At 44.9% G+C, this 17,750-nt stretch overlaps 1 protein-coding gene across 1 annotated transcript in view; it reads right to left on the reverse strand.

The window, feature by feature from the left end:
• Positions 1 to 1,754: 1,754 nt before the first annotated feature.
• The window catches only part of Tmem248 (transmembrane protein 248), a 19,865-nt gene continuing 3,869 nt past the window's right edge, over positions 1,755 to 17,750 (reverse strand). Inside the window, exons 2-7 of the mRNA XM_050146270.1 lie at positions 15,562 to 15,739; positions 13,284 to 13,569; positions 8,774 to 8,924; positions 7,321 to 7,504; positions 5,177 to 5,320; positions 1,755 to 4,246 (exon numbers count right to left, since the gene is read on the reverse strand). Of these exons, the coding sequence (XP_050002227.1) occupies positions 4,226 to 4,246; positions 5,177 to 5,320; positions 7,321 to 7,504; positions 8,774 to 8,924; positions 13,284 to 13,569; positions 15,562 to 15,729 (954 nt within the window). The 5' untranslated portion in view covers positions 15,730 to 15,739 and the 3' untranslated portion in view covers positions 1,755 to 4,225. The remainder of the gene's footprint in view (positions 4,247 to 5,176; positions 5,321 to 7,320; positions 7,505 to 8,773; positions 8,925 to 13,283; positions 13,570 to 15,561; positions 15,740 to 17,750) is intronic.

Genomic DNA, 17,750 nt, shown 5'->3' on the forward strand with positions numbered 1-17,750 from the left:
GGTGGCTGGAGAGATTGCTCAATGGATGGTTCAATTCCCAGCACCCACATGGCAGCTCACACCTGTCAGTAACTCCAGTTCCAGGGCTACCCTCATACAGACAAAACAGGCAGGAAAAACACCAATGAACATTAAATAAAGATCCAAGAGCATAATATACTTTGACAGATTTTTGGGTTTGCCTTCAATTTTTTCTTCTCATTTAGAGTCAATCCTCCTGCCTCCTCCTGAATTTTAGACCTGTGCCCAATCCCTATTTTTAAGAGTTCATCCATCTGCAACTAACATAGCACAAGAAATTTAGTTTTCAGAGGCTAAAAGGCCAGCTATTGTAAATAAGGTTATCTCTTCCTGGGTTTTGTTTTTGGATAGATTCTCCGGCCAGCAAGATGGACACTAAAGGCCCATCCCCAGGACCCATACAGTAGAACAGCTGACTTCTGCAAGTTCTTACCTCCCTCCATACATGAACCATGGCACACATGAACCCATATACATACACACAAAATAAATGTAACCGGGGGAAGGGCGCATAGTGGCGCATGGCTTTAATGCCAGCACTGATCTACATAAGAGTTCAGATCAGCTAAGGCTACATAGTGAGACCTGTCTCCAAAATAAATTCTTTTCTTTGAAAAGACAGGGACTGTAGCCCAGCCTCGCCTTGAACTCCTGATCCTTCCTGCCTCACTCTCAGCATTACTAAGACCACAAAGTGTACATCACCACAGCTGCCTTATGCACACAGTGAGCTTGCCCACTGCATAGTGGTCATCTCACTTTCCTGACTGAGGGAACCTAACGCATAATACCACTACTCAGTTCTAAAGATCTTGTACTACAGAAGGGAGACATGTTTCTTCTCCATGTGTTCATTGGTGTATTCTCTCCCAGTGGAGATGAACAGAGCATTCTAAGCAAGGTGTTCCAACAAAGGGTAGGAGGAAGTGGAGGGAAAGACAAGAGCCTAATGCCCATGCTTCCATCAGACCTTACCTGTACAGCAATGGGCCGGTTATTCTCCCCCCCCCCCCCAAATTGTGCACACAGGCTAAAAGAGGCATATAATCCCCTGGAGCTAGAGTCACAGTTACGTGCTAGAAACTGAACTCAGATCCTCTAAGAATTGAAGCACGAGCCCTGTCTCCAGCCCATAGCCTGTTTTTTGTTTTGTTTTGAAGACAGGGTTTTCTCTGTGTAATAGTCCTAGAGTCTAGCTGCCCTAGAACTAGCTCTTGTAGACCAGGCTGGCCTCAAACTCAGAGATCTGCCTGTCTCTGCCTCCCAAGTGTTGGGGTTAAGGGCATGTGCCACCACTGCCTGGCTAGCTGAGGGCATACTAAGGATTTAGGTAATTGGCCAGGGTATCTTTAGCCTATATTGGTTCACTGGTTGTGTATCCTGTCTGTTGAGAATAGAACCCAGAAACCTACTGCTTAGCCATGCCCTAGGCCCCTCACTGGGGTTTTCTAGGCAAGAGCTCTACCACTGAGCCACAGCCCTGGCTCTTACTAATGTCTTCTGGTAGAGTTTGGGCCAGGTCAGTGAGCACTTGTTAGTCTCATACAGTACAAGGTTTTACACGTTTGGACAAAGACTCATAGATTTGTTGAGGTCACCTTAGTAGTAAATACTGGCTTCATTCTTATGGCAGGTGGTAACTTCAAAAATCAGCCTACAAAACCCTTTAAGTGTTCTTGCCTACACTTTTTGTTTAAATCACTACCAGGATGGAAGAAAGAAGACAAAGCAAGTAAACCCAGATGCTTTATTCTGTAAAGCACATGTGCACATACTTCAAACACAGAAAATCAACGAGGGAGGGACGCCATCACAGATCAGCTAGTGACCATCATGCAGCAAGGGACGGGAGATGGATCTGCTGCCCTCGAGTCCCACAGTGCCTGCAGGAGGGTCAAAACACAGGAGGCTGGGTTCCTATGCACTGCCAAGAACACAACAGAAACACCAGGTTCCAAATGATGAGAACTTACAAATAGAATCAAAACTGATTCAAGTCATACCGTATGGTGAAAGGACAAAAGGAAAGAGATCAATATGATCTGAAACAACCATTCACAGGAAGTCACTGACTTCTGACTGCAGCCCCAGTCTAGAACACCTGAGGATGAGCCGGCGCTGCTGGGGTCGGAGTCTCCAGTGGCCCAGCCTGATACTCCAATCCTGAGGTTTACCAGCAAGGAGCAGCTGAGGACCAGGCCTTGTGTGGAACTGCCCCACAGTAACAAGTTTTGTCAATGTGTCTCCAGGCCCCTAAACAGTCACACCCTCCTCCCCCACCCATCTTCCACCTGTCCACCTGCTCCGGTGAATACTGGGTTTGAGAGTACGTAACTGGCCTCAGGATGGGTGGCATTCCAAGCACTTTGGCACTTCCTCTTCGCAGGCCTTGTGTTCCTCCCTCCCACCCCAACAGATCCCAGCCACTGCCTGTCACTAACAAGGGTGACCAAGAGGAACACAGCTGAGCTGAGCAGACCAGTGGAAGTGACTCCTCTCATTTGTCTTGTTCTACTTCTCTGGGTTTTATTATTCAGCAGCTTAACCTGGAACTTGATGGTCCCGATGACAGATTTATATCAGCCAAATCACGTGGCTTTTTCTTCATCTTGCCTGACAAGGATCTCACTTAAAGACTAATTAAATTCACACATTAGCCAACTTATAAGCAACTCACCACTGGTTTAAAAAACAAAAATAATGCATCACATAACTACAGTAATTAACAATCTTCAATTTAGAAACTATTGTTTTCCATGTAGAATGTCTGGAAAAATCTCTACGCCAGTAAGGTTCAAAATCCATCAAGTTAACTCCCGAATTGAGACAGACTATAGACCTACAGTTACGAAACTAAAGTGCTGATGGACATTTTTTTTTTTTTTTAGAAATGAAGATGTGTTTTCAAAAAAAATTATTTTTGCATTCATTTTTGTACAACACACACCTCCACAAAGAAAATGACTGCTTTGAGAGACAGAGGATCAGTATGGAGCCCAGGCTGGTCTTGAGCTCGAGATTCTTCTGCCTCAGCCTCCAAAGTGCTGGGCATACATGCATGCATCCCCACACCCAGCAAGGCTGGAACACTGCATTGGAGCTGTTAAGGCAAAGAAAGCGTTGATAGAAAAACTGAAAATACAAACGAAACAAAAGGAAGAGATGATGGCTTTTTAAATGGAAACAGGCAAAGGATAGAGAAACCAGATGATCAAAATTTCCTATGAAAAATGCTTCTGGTGCCACTCAGTCAACAGTCTTCAGCACCTCACGCATTCTTTCCACCAGCGCCGTTTCCACATCACACAGCTCATAACAGCCATTTCCTTCTGGAGATGTGTGCTGTACAAAAAAGGAGTGTAAAAAAGAAGTTAAAAAGAAAACATCTTTTCTAAAAAAAAAAAAAGAAAGAAGGAAGCCCTCCTGTTTGTGACTGTTAGACCAAACCTTCATTGTCTGAGTGCTATGCCCTGCACTGTGAAAGTCAGCCCCATGTGCCTCTACTACACAGCTACTTCACCAGGAGCAGACAACAGCAGAGCACTCAAGTTCCTAGCCACCGGTGTGCAAAATGAAACTTTGATCTTCACTACTTAAGTGACTTTTAGATGCATAACCTTTTACCTAGGACAGACAAACACGTGTCCCCTAAACAGAGGAATAGTAAAATGTGACTATTTTTTTCTTTAAAAAAAAAAAAAAAAACCCTTCCTTGCAAGCAAACAGAAAACAAAGGTATGACTGCTGTCGCTATGATCATTAAGCCACGGACATGTAAGAGCCACAGGAGGGAATGGTGGCTTCTGAAATGCAGTATCCTAACAAAGGTGCAAACCACTTCCAATACTGAACACATCAGGCGCAACAAGAACCACAGCAAACATCAGCCCACTGGGCACTGGAACATGACCTGCTCAGCTCGGGCAAGACCCCCACATGCCCCAGCACTACACAGAAGGACCTCCTTCCCCCAGTGAGGGTGACGGGTTCAGGCTGCATCCAGGGCAAAGCACGTGCATCACAGGACCAATTTCCAGATCAATGTTTATAAATATGTACAAATCAGTTACAGGCACTTGAAATGTCTTTGGCTGGAATAACCCAACATTGCAAGATCGTGTATTCACAGAGTGGCCAGGCCCTGGCCGGTTCAGCAGGCAATGATCATGGTTCTTGGTCTCTCAGAAAATGGAGAGCTGTAGGATTAGGCATCAGCCAAAGCCACCTAGAAGACAGTAAGCAGACAAGTCAACAGGGAGCTGCTGGCACCTAGCCCAATACCACAAGGTTGTGCTGACTGAACACTTATTATCTTTTGGCAAGGGAGTTAACAAGACCTTAAGGAGACCATCTCACCTCAAGGAGGCAAGAAAGAAAACCTCAGTTTGTAAGCAGTGGCCAACCTGTAAAACCAATTGTGCTATTTTTATTTATTATTTATTCATTCATTTTGATGACAGGGTCTCACTATATAACTCTTGCTGGCTTGGAACACTCTATGTGGACCAGGCTGGCTTTAAATTCACTGATTGCTTTGCCTTTGCTCTGCATCCTGAGAAAAGAAATTTAAGATGTGTGGACCACCTTGGATTTGTTCTTTGAGATAAGGATTCATGTAGCCTCAGCTGGCCAAAAACTCACAATGGATGACTTTGAACTCATGATCCTCCTGCCTCAACCTCCCAAGTCCTGGGATTGCAGGCATGTACCACCATATCTGGTTTATTTGGTGCTGAAGACTAAACCTATGGCTTCAGGCATGTGAGGCCAGCATTCTACTAAACAAGCCACATCTCTAGCCACAGGAAACCGCCCCTGACAGGCACTCTGCTGCATGACTCCTGTGCTGAAGGAAGGACTGGAGGTAGGGAGGCACCCAGGAACCCTTCAACAGAGATTTTAGAATAGCTATCACGGCCGGGTGATGGAGGCACACGCCTTTAATCCCAGCACTCGGGAGGCAGAGGCAGGCGGATATCTGTGAGTTCGAGACCAGCCTAGTCTACAGAGCTAGTGCCAGGACAGGCTCCAAAGCCACAGAGAAACCCTGTCTCAAAAAAAAAGGAATAGCTATCATGATGCCAGGACCCCCTTTTTTTTTCTTGAGAAAGGCCTGTCACCAGGAGCCAGACAGACCCACCCACTGCTCACTCACCTTCTCAGGACAAAATTCAGGATTGTTCTGACGCAATTTGCTGGGTCTGCCTTTGATAACTGCGTAGCAAAACATCGTTATCACCATCACGAAAAGAAAGTAACTGGTGTGCATGAGATGCAGGTTTATTAATGAACGGTCGTCCTAATGAACAAAAGGAAAGAAACCAGACACATATAGTCCATTAATAACAACTTTTCAAACATCAGCCTCTGTGCTTGCAGCAACTTCATTTGTGGTGCTCAGAACTGAACCCAAGGCCTCACACACACTAGACAAAAAATGCTCTACCACTGAGCTACATCTCCAGCCCCCCAATATTAATTCTTAAGCTTGAACAGGCAGTCTCTCCATTTCTCTCCAAAACCAAACTAGGTTTCACTGGTTACACTTGGAGCTTCTGTGCAACCTTGTTTAAGGAGCAACCACTGCTTCTTCTACTGTGGCTTCTGTACCTCACACTGCCAGAGCCCCACCAGCCTATCTTCTACGGGGAGGGCTGCTCTTCTCTGGACATGGTCCTCGTGATCCCACAGAACAGCCTGTCTGCTATCCTCACCTGTGCGTCTCCTCAGATGGACAGCTGGCACATACCACCAGACAGCATCCCTTCTCCTTCTGTTTTTATTAAGTCCCTGGCTCGAAAGGATCAAGCTGGCCTCATTTCTGAGACTGACAGGCAACTACAGGAGGAGGAGTGTATGAGAAACCCTAGCTACCTCCCATGCTCACAGCCTCACAGCAGAGAGCGGGTTAAAGTCTTTATTTTAGAGACAGCCTCACTCTTGACTACAGCTTGACCTAGAACTCACTATGTAGCATGCAGTGGCCTGGAACTCTTCTTGTTTCAGCCTCCCAAGTGCCCAGCTCTCAGGAATATATACCAGACAAAACAAGGTTTTTCCCCCTTAGGATTTTGTTTTTACTTATGTGTGTATGTGCCATGTGTGTACAGGTGCCTATGGAAAGTACATGGGGTCCTTTGGAGCTGGAATTACAGGTGTTGTGAACTCTGGTCCCCCTGCAAGAGCAAGTGCTCCCAGCTGCTGAGCCATCTCCCTAGCCTCAGTCTTCTTACGGGACTGCTTTACAGTGGCCTGACACAGGTAGTGAGGGCCCTCGCTGCTGGAGGAGACAGATGAATGCATGGCAGGGAAGGCTCTGGAATCTGAACTGCTCATCATGCAGCCTTCCCCTCCACCCCACGCCTGAGCTTCCAGGCAACCAACTTCTAGAAGTGGATAGGGAAAAATAAGAAATCCATGCAGCACACTCAGGAAGGAAAGCAAGTATACAAATCACTGGTGTGGCAAACTAACTGCTGACAGCAGAATTAACTGCTTCCTCTTTTCTCCGAAGTTAAATGCTATGCAGGCCCCACTATCAAGTCAAATACACATCCTGGACCAGGCATGGTGGCAAGGCTTATAGTCCTAGCACGCAAGAGTCTGAAGCACTCAAGAGGATCACGATTTCCAGGCCTGCCTGAGCTACATAGTGTACACTGTCTAAGACAAAGCAAAGATTGCCTCTTCCTATGAACTGCTACCTCCTTTTTGCATCCTACTGGCAGATACTCTGCATTTAAGACCACAGAGGAGGGGCTGGAGAGATGGCTCAGCGGTTAAGAGCATTGCCTGCTCTTCCAAAGGTCCTGAGTTCAATACCCAGCAACCACATGGTGGCTCACAACCATCTGTAATGAGGTCTGGTGCCCTCTTCTGGCCTGCAGACATACACACAGACAGAATATTGTATACATAATAAATAAATATTAAAAAAAAAAAAAAAAAGACCACAGAGGAATAGTGACTGCAACGGGTTACAAATGCAACAGATCTCAACAATCCTGCTGAAAAACACACAAAACTAAGGATCAAGGCTTTTCTTAACCACAAAGGTACCATGATTTTCACAGCGCTACTGTCTAGTCTACCAAACCAGGTGGAAACCTTAACTGGCCAGGACTGAGCAACCCAAGATGTAAACATTCATACACTCATAGTTCCAGGATGCATGTGCACACATATTCATTCTCTCTCTCTCTCTCTCTCTCTCTCTCTCTCTCTCTCTCTCACACACACACACACACACACACACACACACAGAGTCACAGTCACACAAACAGAACTTGTTTCACTTACATCTGGAACAATAACGGTGAGTTTGGGATTTAAAGCATGGTAGACTTTTCCGATGGCGCCCTTATAACACCAGAAAGGATTGTAGTCTTGAGCATATTTTGTGTTGGCATCTCTGGCAGTTGTGAAGATCTTGTACCAGAGTGTGGCGTTGCTGTATGTGTCGGGGACACAGTGAGGTGGCTGACTGCAGAGGAAAGAAAGAAGCCAGCTCAGTGACTTGAAACATTTATTTGAGCTCCCTCTACACGCAGCCCTGGGCAACACTGAACAGAGCAACATAACGAAAGGAGAAATAAGACGTTTTTAACAATTACCATAATTCTCTGGGATAAGTGCCATTATGTTTTGATGGTCTGTTGTTATTCGTATTTTGAGACAGGATCTCAATATAAGCAGAGGCTGGCCTACAAATGCTAGAATTGCAGGTGTGCGTCAATACATCCAAATGTTTTGTTTTTTGAATAAACACATAAGGAGCCAGGCATAGAGTTGCAAACCAATAATCCCAGAATTCCAGAGACTGAGAACATCAGTTCTCGCCAGGTATGGTGGCGCACACCTTTAATCCCAGCACTCTAGAGGCAGAGGCAGGTGGATCTCTGGGTTCAAGGCCAGTCTGGTCTACAGAGTGAATTCCAGGACAAACTCAAAAGCTACTGAGAAACCCTATCTCAGTTAAGAGCACTGGCTGCTCCTCCAGAGGTCTTGAGTTCAATTCCCAGCAACCACATGGTGTCTCACAACTCTTCTGGCCTGAAGAATACTATATAAATAAATCTTTAAAAAAAATCTAACAAGAGCTAGTTCCAGGACAGGCTCCAAAACCACAGAGAAACCCTGCCTCGAAAAACCAAAAAAAATAAAATAAAATAAAAAAAATCTAAAACAAAAGTTTCTGGGTCACAGATGAACAGAACCTTTCCCCTTAGGCAGCTTTAATCACAGGCCACTCTGGAGGGCCTGGCTCCTTCCTGTGCAAGCATGACTCAGCAGGAAAGGCAACTGGAGAGCTGCCGCATCATGTTCACTACCTCACTCAATCACTAGCTCTGGGACGGGGCTTCTTTCTGGTTTTCTTTTGTTTGGTTGAGATAGGAACTCATGTACCCCAGGCTAGTCCTGACCTCATCATGGAGAGGAAGATGCCTTGACGTTCTATCCTCCCAACGAACCCTTCCAGTGCTGGGACTATGGTGTGCTCCACCACTCCCATTTATTCTGTGTGGGAAATGGATCCCAGGACTTCATGAATGCTAAGCAAACAACCCCAGCCCAGCACATCTGTATATGTAGAAGTTAGGATTTCAAATTAAACTTAACAGTCCTGGAAGCCAACATGATGGCTCAGAAGGTAAAGGTGCTTGCCACCAAGTCTAACAACTTGAGGTCCACCCCTGGAACCCACACAGGAGAGAACTGACTCCTGCAGGTTGTCCTCTTGGTCTCCACTTACACAGTGACAGGGAAGACTCCAGAGGCAGCTGTGAGGGTCATGCAGGCTGTGAACACCACCTGCTCACAGTGGCCATGGAGGGCACAGTCATCAGCGTTCCAGGCAGCAGGCAGTGTAAAGGTGATGTTGATCTCTTCATGTGCTTCCCTGCCTGCAGAAGAATTAGTGGCTTATTGGGGGGCACGAGCAGAAAGTCAGACTGTTCTCTGGTACTCCAATGAGTCTGAAGTCAAACTCAACAGCCACCCATTGGCCTGCAACCTGCCCTATGGGATTTCTGGAACAGAGTTAAACGAACTGAGTGCAGTAATTTTCTGTACCAATGTATTACTTCATTCAAAACCTACCATGCCATGAATGTGACCCAAGCGTCTCTGTACATGTACACACACACACACACACACACGCAAAGAAAGAGAGAGAGAGAGAGAGAGAGAGAGAGAGAGAGAGAGAGAGAGAGCGCGCAGAAGTAAAAGGTCTAATAGACTTAGGGAAGGCCTTGGGACCAGAAAGTGAAGTCTGCACTGAATCAAGATGTTCTAAGGTCATAAGGAGAAAAGGGTATGTTTGCTTCCTGGAACAAACAGGAGTGGTTTGTACCCTTACTATCATGGCATCAACTTTCCACTCTTAATAGCCAAAGGCAACAGGTAAGACCTCACCAGCCCCTTGTGGTCCAAGAGACCAAAGGTTTTTCTTCCAAGGCCCAGCCTGTCCTCAGAATGAACAAAGCCTTTCCAGAGTCTTCCAGCTTCCACTTTCAAGGGCTCCCAAGCCTTGAAAGGCTTAGCACATACAAGCAGGTATGGCCATATGCCATGGGATATTATTATTATTATTATTATTATTATTATTATTATTTAACATGGTAGTTTGAGTGAGAATGGCCCCCATAGGCTCAAATGTTGAACACTAGTCCACATTTGGTATAAGTATTTGGGAAGGATTATGAGGCACAGGAATAGGATTTAAAGCTTAAAAGCCTCCTCCATTCCCAGTGTGCTCTCTGCCCCCTGCTTTGGATCACAATGTGAGCTCTCAGCTGCTGCTCCAGTCCCTGCAGCCCTGCCTGCTCTACCATCAGTCATCATAAAGTCAAACCTCTGGATCCTTAAGCCCAATTAAGCTTTCCTTTATAAGTTACTCTGATTATGGTATTTCATCACAGGAACAGAAAAGTAAATACATTTAACAAATCTCTAGATAGCATTTCCTCTGTGCCAGCAATGATTTTAAGCACCTTGTAAGTGTTAATTCATAGTGAACTGTCTTAGTTAGCCTTTTATTGCTGTGATAAAAGCAATTTGGGAAGGAAAGGGTTTATTTGTTTATATCTCTCAGGTTGCACTCCATTGCATAGCAAAGTCAGGGCAGGACCTCAGACAGGGCAGGAACCTGGAGGCAGGAGCTGTGCAGAGACCATAGAGTAGAACTGACTACTGGCTTGCTCCTCTTGGCTTATTCAGCCTGCTTTCTTATTGAACCCAGGTGTGCTAGTCCAGGAGCGCCCTCACACATAAATCACCAATTAAAATTAACCCACAGGCTTACCCACAGATCAATCTAGTGGAAACATTTTCTCAATTGAGGTTTCCTCTTCCCAGATGACTCTAGGTTATATCAAGCTGACATAAAACTAGGCAGTATATAGCTGGGCAGTGGTGGCGCACGCCTTTAATCCCAGCACTTGGGAGGCAGAGGCAGGCGGATCTCTGTGAGTTTGAGGCCAGCCTGGTCTACAAGAGCTAGTTCCAGGACAGGCTCCAAAGCTACAGAGAAACCCTGTCTTGGAAAAGAAAAAAAAAGAAAAGAAAAAAGCAAACAAACTAGGCAGTATATAGACTTTAGCTGCTGTCTGGTTTATCTTTTACATTACTGGCAACTGAACCCAGGAACTCAGACATGCTAGACAAGCCCTTAACAACCCAATTCCTGTTATTTTTGCCTCTTGTATGATCCCCAAATTCCAAGGGTCTGAGGTTTTTTCTAGTTCTTCCTGAAAGTTAGCACATTGCTAAATAAATGGTGGGCATTTAAAACTGTGCAGACCTGGGGCAGGACAGATGATCGGTGGTTAAGAATCAATTTACAGAACTCATATGGCAGCACACAACTGTCTGTAACACCAGTCCCAAGGGAATCCTGTTCCCCTGGCCTCCATGATACCAGGCCACACACATAATTTACTTTTTTTCCTCAAAGACAGGTTTTCTCTGTGTAACCGCCTTGGCTATCCTGGAACTCACTCTGTAGCCCAGGCTGGTCTAATCACAGAGTGATCCATCCACCTGCCTCTGCCTCCTGAGGGCTGGGATTAAAGTGTGCACCACCACCAGGCTTAATTAATTGAAAATTTTAAGTTAAGAAAGGGCCTGAAAGAGCACTTTTTTATATCCACAAAGTCTTAGCTCAAATTTCAGCATCATAAGCAATATTAAAATAACCAGCATGACAGTGCAGTGGGCCAAGAGCAAAAGTCCGATGGTGACTGAGGAATAATCCTGGGAACCCATGTATAGAAAACCAACTACCGGGGAACGACCTCAGACCTTACATGTTACTGTACATACACACAAAATAAATAAAAATGGCAACGTATTACAAACCCCAGAAGAACACACCTATTCATAGATGTTTGTAAACACTGTGTCTTGAGTAACATGGTATTCAGGTGCTGGTTCCCACATAGTTCAAAAACTGAGTAGAATTCCTGACTCCCCAGACTTAACTACTAATTTTGCCTGATGCTGACTGATAACATCGACAGTCAATCAGCACATAAATATTCATTATCATAAACAAGGAGAAATACACAACAGCAAACCCACCGACTGCTGTGTGCCACTGCCACTGACTGGACAGATGAACTGCGCACACAGTGGTGACTTAGCAAACTAAGATGTTTTAAGTGGACACTCATAACCCCACAGCAATCTGAAGCTGGTTACAAAGCTATCATAGAAAGACTGTAGAATATAGGTCATTTTGAGCTTCTACAATGTTTTTGTGTTTTATGTGTTGCACAGACTGGCCCCAAACTCAATACTGATAACCTTGAACTTACGATCCTCCTGCTTCTACCAAGTGCCACCAAGTCTTTTTCTTTTAATCCTCTAGGCCTTTTGTTCTTGTTTTTTTGTTTTGTTTTGTTTTGTTCTGTTTTGAGACAAGGTCTCAGTATACAGCCCAGTTGTTCTGGACTTGCTGTAGACTAGATGGCCTCAAACTTGCATAGATCTGCCTGCCTCTGTCTTTTGAGTGCCACTGGCTTTTTTGTTTCTGAGGCAGAGCCTGAAGCTCAAATCCTACTGCTTCACTCTCCACAGCTGGGATTATCACTGCACCAGCACGCCTGGCCCACGGCCTTCATGACCTAATACAGCATCTTCACATTTCCTTAGACTTCTCTTGGTTTCAAATAGAGAGCTGGAGAGATGGCTCCAGCTAAGAGCACTGGATGCTCTTGCAGAGGTTCACAATCATCTGTACCTCCAGTTCCAGAGGATCTAAGGCCCTCTTCAGCCATCTGTAGACACCAGGAACACACATGGATGTACATACATCCATACAACATTTATACACACAAAAGTTTTCTTTTTCTTTCTTTCTTTCTTTTTTTTTTTTTGGTTTTTCAAGACAGGGTTTCTCTGTAGCTTTGGAGCCTGTCCTGGAACTAGCTTTTGTAGTCCAGGCTGGCCTCAAACTCACAGAGATCCGCCTGCCTCTGCCTCCCAAGTGCTGGGATTAAAGGCGTGCGCCACTACCGCCCAGCTTCACACAAAAGTTTTCAATAATAAAAAAAAATTAAAGTATAACTGGACCTATGCAAGTAAAACCTATGCTGGTCAAAGGTCAATTATACTGAGGTCAGAAAGAGACCTTGTACCTTGAAATTCTCTCTCCTTTTCCTACCCACTCCCTCTCCCAGTGCTATAGAGGAAGCCAGGGCCTCACACACACAAGCTCTAAGACTGAGCTGTCCTTCTGGACCCATCAGTGCTGACTCTGAGAAGCTTTTGTTTATTTTAAATTTATGTGCATTGGTATGAAGGTATCAGATCCCCTGGAAGTGGAGTTACAGACAGTTGTGAGCTACCATGTGGGTGCTAGGAATTGAACCCAGGTCCTCTAGAAGAACAGCCAGTGATCCTGACCACTGAGCCATCTCTCCAGCCTCTCTGATTATGTATGGCCAGGTGATGGTGTGCATACCTTTAATCCCAGCACTAGGAAGGCAGCAGTAGGCAGATCTTTGTGTTTGAGGCCAGCCAGGTCTACAGAGTGAGTTCCAGGCCAGCCAGGAATACAAAGACAAACCCTGTTTCAAACAACAAACAAGAGACTGCGTATGATGCCGTACAACCCAACTGAGTGAAGACGCACAGCAACCACTCCTTTTGGACCTGAGTAAGTCCAAGTCTCAAGAGGAGAATCACTCACAAACAAAACAGAACCCTGAGTCTATCTCAGTTGCTGCCTAAAAGCTCTGAAAGGGAAGAAGCTGACACACCTGAGAGTCCAATCTGATGTCCAAAGATGGTGGAGTACAGGTGTGTGACGTTTCGAGAGTACCCTCCAAAGGGCTTGAGAGGGTCCAGGGTCAACGTAATGGCAACTGAGATATTGATGGGGCCTGACTCCTCCAGGGCCTGGGGCGGCTGAGTGGATGATCTGGCCTGCCCAATGGTCATGGTGCTCTCAGGGGTGGTGGTGTCATTGGAGAGATGCTTCAGTGTCTCGTTCTCTGATACACACAAGTCCAAATCATTAAAGCGCAGCAGAAAAGTATTCCAATCCTTCAGCAAAGTAAAACAGAGAGACAGATATGAGGCCCCAGCATCTCCAATGCAGGAATAACAATGATCCTTAACTGCTAACACAGGACAAGAGGAAAAAAGTGACTTGACAGTGACTGTCCCCAGTCATAACACACCACCATCCTCACCTGCAGAACAGGGTGATGTAATCACGTTAGCCCTGGAAACCTCAACTGCACACTCTACACATTATCTGAGAATCCAGCAGATTATATGGAAGAGAAAACCAACTAGCCTCAAGATCAAACTCAAAAAGGGATCTCGATGGGCTGGAGAAATGGCTCAGTGGATAAGACAGCACTGCCAGAGATTCCTGGCCCCACAGGGCTGCTAGCACTCACTCTAACTCTAGTTCCAAGGGACCTGATGCCCTCTCTTGGCACTGCACACACATGGTACAGACATAAATGTGGGCAAACATCCATACACATAAAAGAAAAGTAAATAAAGGAAAAACAAAATAGGCTGTGAGAGCTGTCGAGAACTCGGTGGTTAAGAACACTTGCTGCTCTTACAGAGGAACCAAGTTCGGTTCCCAGCACCCACATGGTATCACAACAATGTATACCTCCTGTACCAGAGCATCTGATATCCTTTGTTCTCCTTGAGCACATGATACACATATTTACATGCAGGCAGACACTCATACACATAAACTAAAAATAAATATTATAAAAAAAAAGGTGGATCTCTGAGTTCCAGGACAGTCATGGCTACACAGAGAAAACCTATCTAGACAAAAACAAAATCCAAACCAAACAAAACATTTTTAAGATTTATGTATTTATGGCTGTGTGGTGGTGGCTCTTGCCTTTATTTTTTTTTTATATTTATTTATTATGTATACAATATTCTGTCTGTGTGTATGCCTGCAGGCCAGAAAAGGGCACCAGACTTCATTACAGATGGTTGTGAGCCACCATGTGGTTGCTGGGAATTGAACTCAGGACCTTTGGAAGAGCAGGCAATGCTCGTAACCACTGAGCCATCTCTCCAGCCCTGGCTCTTGCCTTTAATCCCAGCACTCAGACTCACAAGATCTGCCTGCCTCTGCCTCCCAAGTGTGGAGATTACAGGTGTGCGCCACCAGCACTCGGGGTTATGGGTTCAGCACAGCATCTCACACACGTTTCACTATACACTGTTTCTGCTCATTCCTTCTTTACATCCTCTGTCCACTTCTACATGGTGCCCTCGTCAATAGGACCCCTTATCTAATAAAAATACCACCTGTACAAATGAGAAAGCCAGAAGGTGGCTATGTGTCCTTAAATGTCCCAGTCACAACTTCACAACCATGTAACATGACTCTCAGAAGTGGATTCCCTAGCTCAAGCACTCTCTCTTCTTTTGAAACAAGGTTTTACTACACGGCCCAGGATAGCCCCGACCTCACACGCCTTCAGCCTCAGTCTCCCGTTGTTGTATCATAGAAGTAAGCCACCATTTCCAGCCTTCTTTTGACTCAGGTTTTTGTCTTATAAATACACTCTATTTATAAATGCATCTATTTCTCCATTGAAAGAGTCTACATGAACTGATAGTACTATTTAAAATGACTATGTAAGGATACCCTAACAAAGCATTCACAAGGAAAAAGACAGGAAATTCTGTATAAATACGTATCTTTTGCTGGATGGATCTGTGCATTTGAGAGGCAGAGGCAAGAGAATCTGGAGTTTAAGGTCAGTATATGCTACATGAGACCCTGCCTCAAAACAAACAAACACAACAACAACAAAAACACAAAAAAAACCTCTAGGTGTGGTGATACACAACACATAGTATTATCCCAATATTTTTCATAAAGCTGAGGGAGGAAGATCACTTCAAATTCTAGATCAGCAAATATATAGTATGTTGCGGACCGGCCTTTGCTTCACTAGAGTGAGACCTCAAAAATCAAAAAGAGCTGCCCCCACTTAATACAAGGTCCATTCAGCACAAGTGGAAATTAGGAGTATACTGTACCTCGGCCATTTCTGGAGACTTAATTTCCTTGATCTTGAAGAAATAGCCCAGGGTGAGAAAGGCGATGGCCATGGCGCTGACACTGATCATGAAAACCACCAAGGGCGGCCGGCTGCTGATGTAGAGCTTCAGGTTCTCCAGGGGGTTAATGCTGAACATGCTTCTCATCAGCTGCGACCTGCAACAGACACAGCACATGAGCGGTGGCCTGCCTCACAAGGGAGCTGTAGCTCTCACATCAGTTTCATATAACAGTACTGTGGGGTAAAGTCTCAATGAATTCATTCAGAACACTAGAAGGAGCCAGGCATGGTGGTGCACACCTATGATCCCAGGAAATAGATCAGGAGTCAAAATGTATCCACAGCTACTAGCAAAGCCAGCCTGAAATATATGAGCCACTGTGCTTTAAAACAAAAACAAAAACTGGTGTGGGACAATTGTCTGTATTCTGTCAATTATATTTTAAATAAACGCTGATTGGTCAGTAGCCAGGCAGGAAATATAGGCAGTACAACCAGACAGGAAGTAGAGGTGGGTCAATGAGAACAGGAGAATTCTGGGAAGAGGAAAGCTTGGTCTACAGTCCTGATCCAGTCACAGAAGATGTGACTGCCTCACTGAATAAGGTACAGAGCCACGTGGCTAACACAGACAAGAATAATGGGCTAATATAAGAGTTAATAAGAAGCCTAAGCTAATGGACCAATCAGTTTACAACTAATGTAGACCTGTGTGATTTCTTTGGGACCTAATGACTGCAGGGACCAGGCGGGACAAATAACTCAGTCAATAAAAACCAAAGAAAAGGTCAAGGGGGAAGGGTGGAGCTGTTAGCTCAGTTGGTAGAGTGCTCACCTGGCATGCACAAAGCCCCGGGTCCCAAACCAGCACTACATAAAACAGGTATGGTGGCACACGTCTTTAAGACCAGCACTTTAGAGATAGAGGCAAAAGAATCATGAGTGCAAGTTTATCCTTGGCAACACAGGACCAAGCTCGGCTACAGGGCACTCTCTTACCCACAGAGTACATCAGTATTATTAGACTTTTACCCAGCGATCTGCCTTGCAGAGGTACGCAAGTGTTCTACCACTGAGCTATAGCCCTGGCATCCAACGCTCTTGGTTCTGGACACTTTGCTCACATATTTTAAATTCTAACTAAGCTGTCTGGGACCTCTCTTTGGTGTCATAGTTAGTTCCACTGTTGAAGAACAAGTGCATTAGTAGTATTTCTTCTTTCCAAATCCTTATATCTTTTTTTTACTAATTAAATGAAATAGCAATAATAGCTGTAATAAAATTCTTGCCTCACTTAAACTTTAGCAAAAATGCTTTGTAATGATTCACTATTAAATCTGGGACACAACATAGGCTTCTGATGGGAAGCTGTGCTGGCTAGTTTTATGTCAACTTGCCACAAGCTAAAGTCCTTTAAAAGGGAGCTCTGACTGAGAAAATGTCCCCCATTAGACTGGCCAGAGGGCAAACCTGTGGTGCATTTTCCTGACTGAGGATTGATGTGGGAGGGCTCAGCTTACTATGGGCGGTACCATCCCTGGGCTGGTGGTCCTGGGCTCTCTAAGAAAGAGGGTTGGTCAAGCTATGAAGAGCACTCTTCCATGGCCTCTGCATCAGCTCCTGCTTCCAGGTTCCTGCCCTGACTTCCCCAAGCGATGGAGTGTGCCCTGAGAGGAATAAATAAACTCTTTCATCCCCAAGTTGTCTTTCGTGACGGTGTTTTATCACAGCAACAGAAGCCTTAACTACAACAGAAGACTTCTTGGTTCTGGGTATTTAGCCCAAGATCTCTTTCTTGCTATGTATCTACTGAATTCAGTCAAATACTACATTCCAATGGATGCCACGTGTGCGATGTCCAAACCATCAATTTCTGCCTTTTAATCTGTTGACAAATAATCTGATTAATCTTTATCATGCTGATTTCACTGTTTGAATAATTTTGGCATGACTGAAGAGCATTATTTTGGGGGTGAACACAGCCTTACAAAGGCTAAACACCTGCCAGATCACAGCTATACCCCAGCCCCAGATCAGGATTTTTATTTATTTTTTATTTTATATTTATTTATTTATTTATTTATTTATTTATGGTTTTTCGAGACAGGGTTTCTCTGTGGTTTTGGAGCCTGTCCTGGAACTAGCTCTTGTAGACCAGGCTGACTT

The sequence above is a fragment of the Alexandromys fortis genome, unplaced genomic scaffold (assembly GCF_014885135.2).
Source record: "Alexandromys fortis isolate MF-2015 unplaced genomic scaffold, M_Fortis_MF-2015_v1.1 scaffold_56, whole genome shotgun sequence".
Taxonomy (NCBI): Eukaryota; Metazoa; Chordata; class Mammalia; order Rodentia; family Cricetidae; genus Alexandromys; species Alexandromys fortis.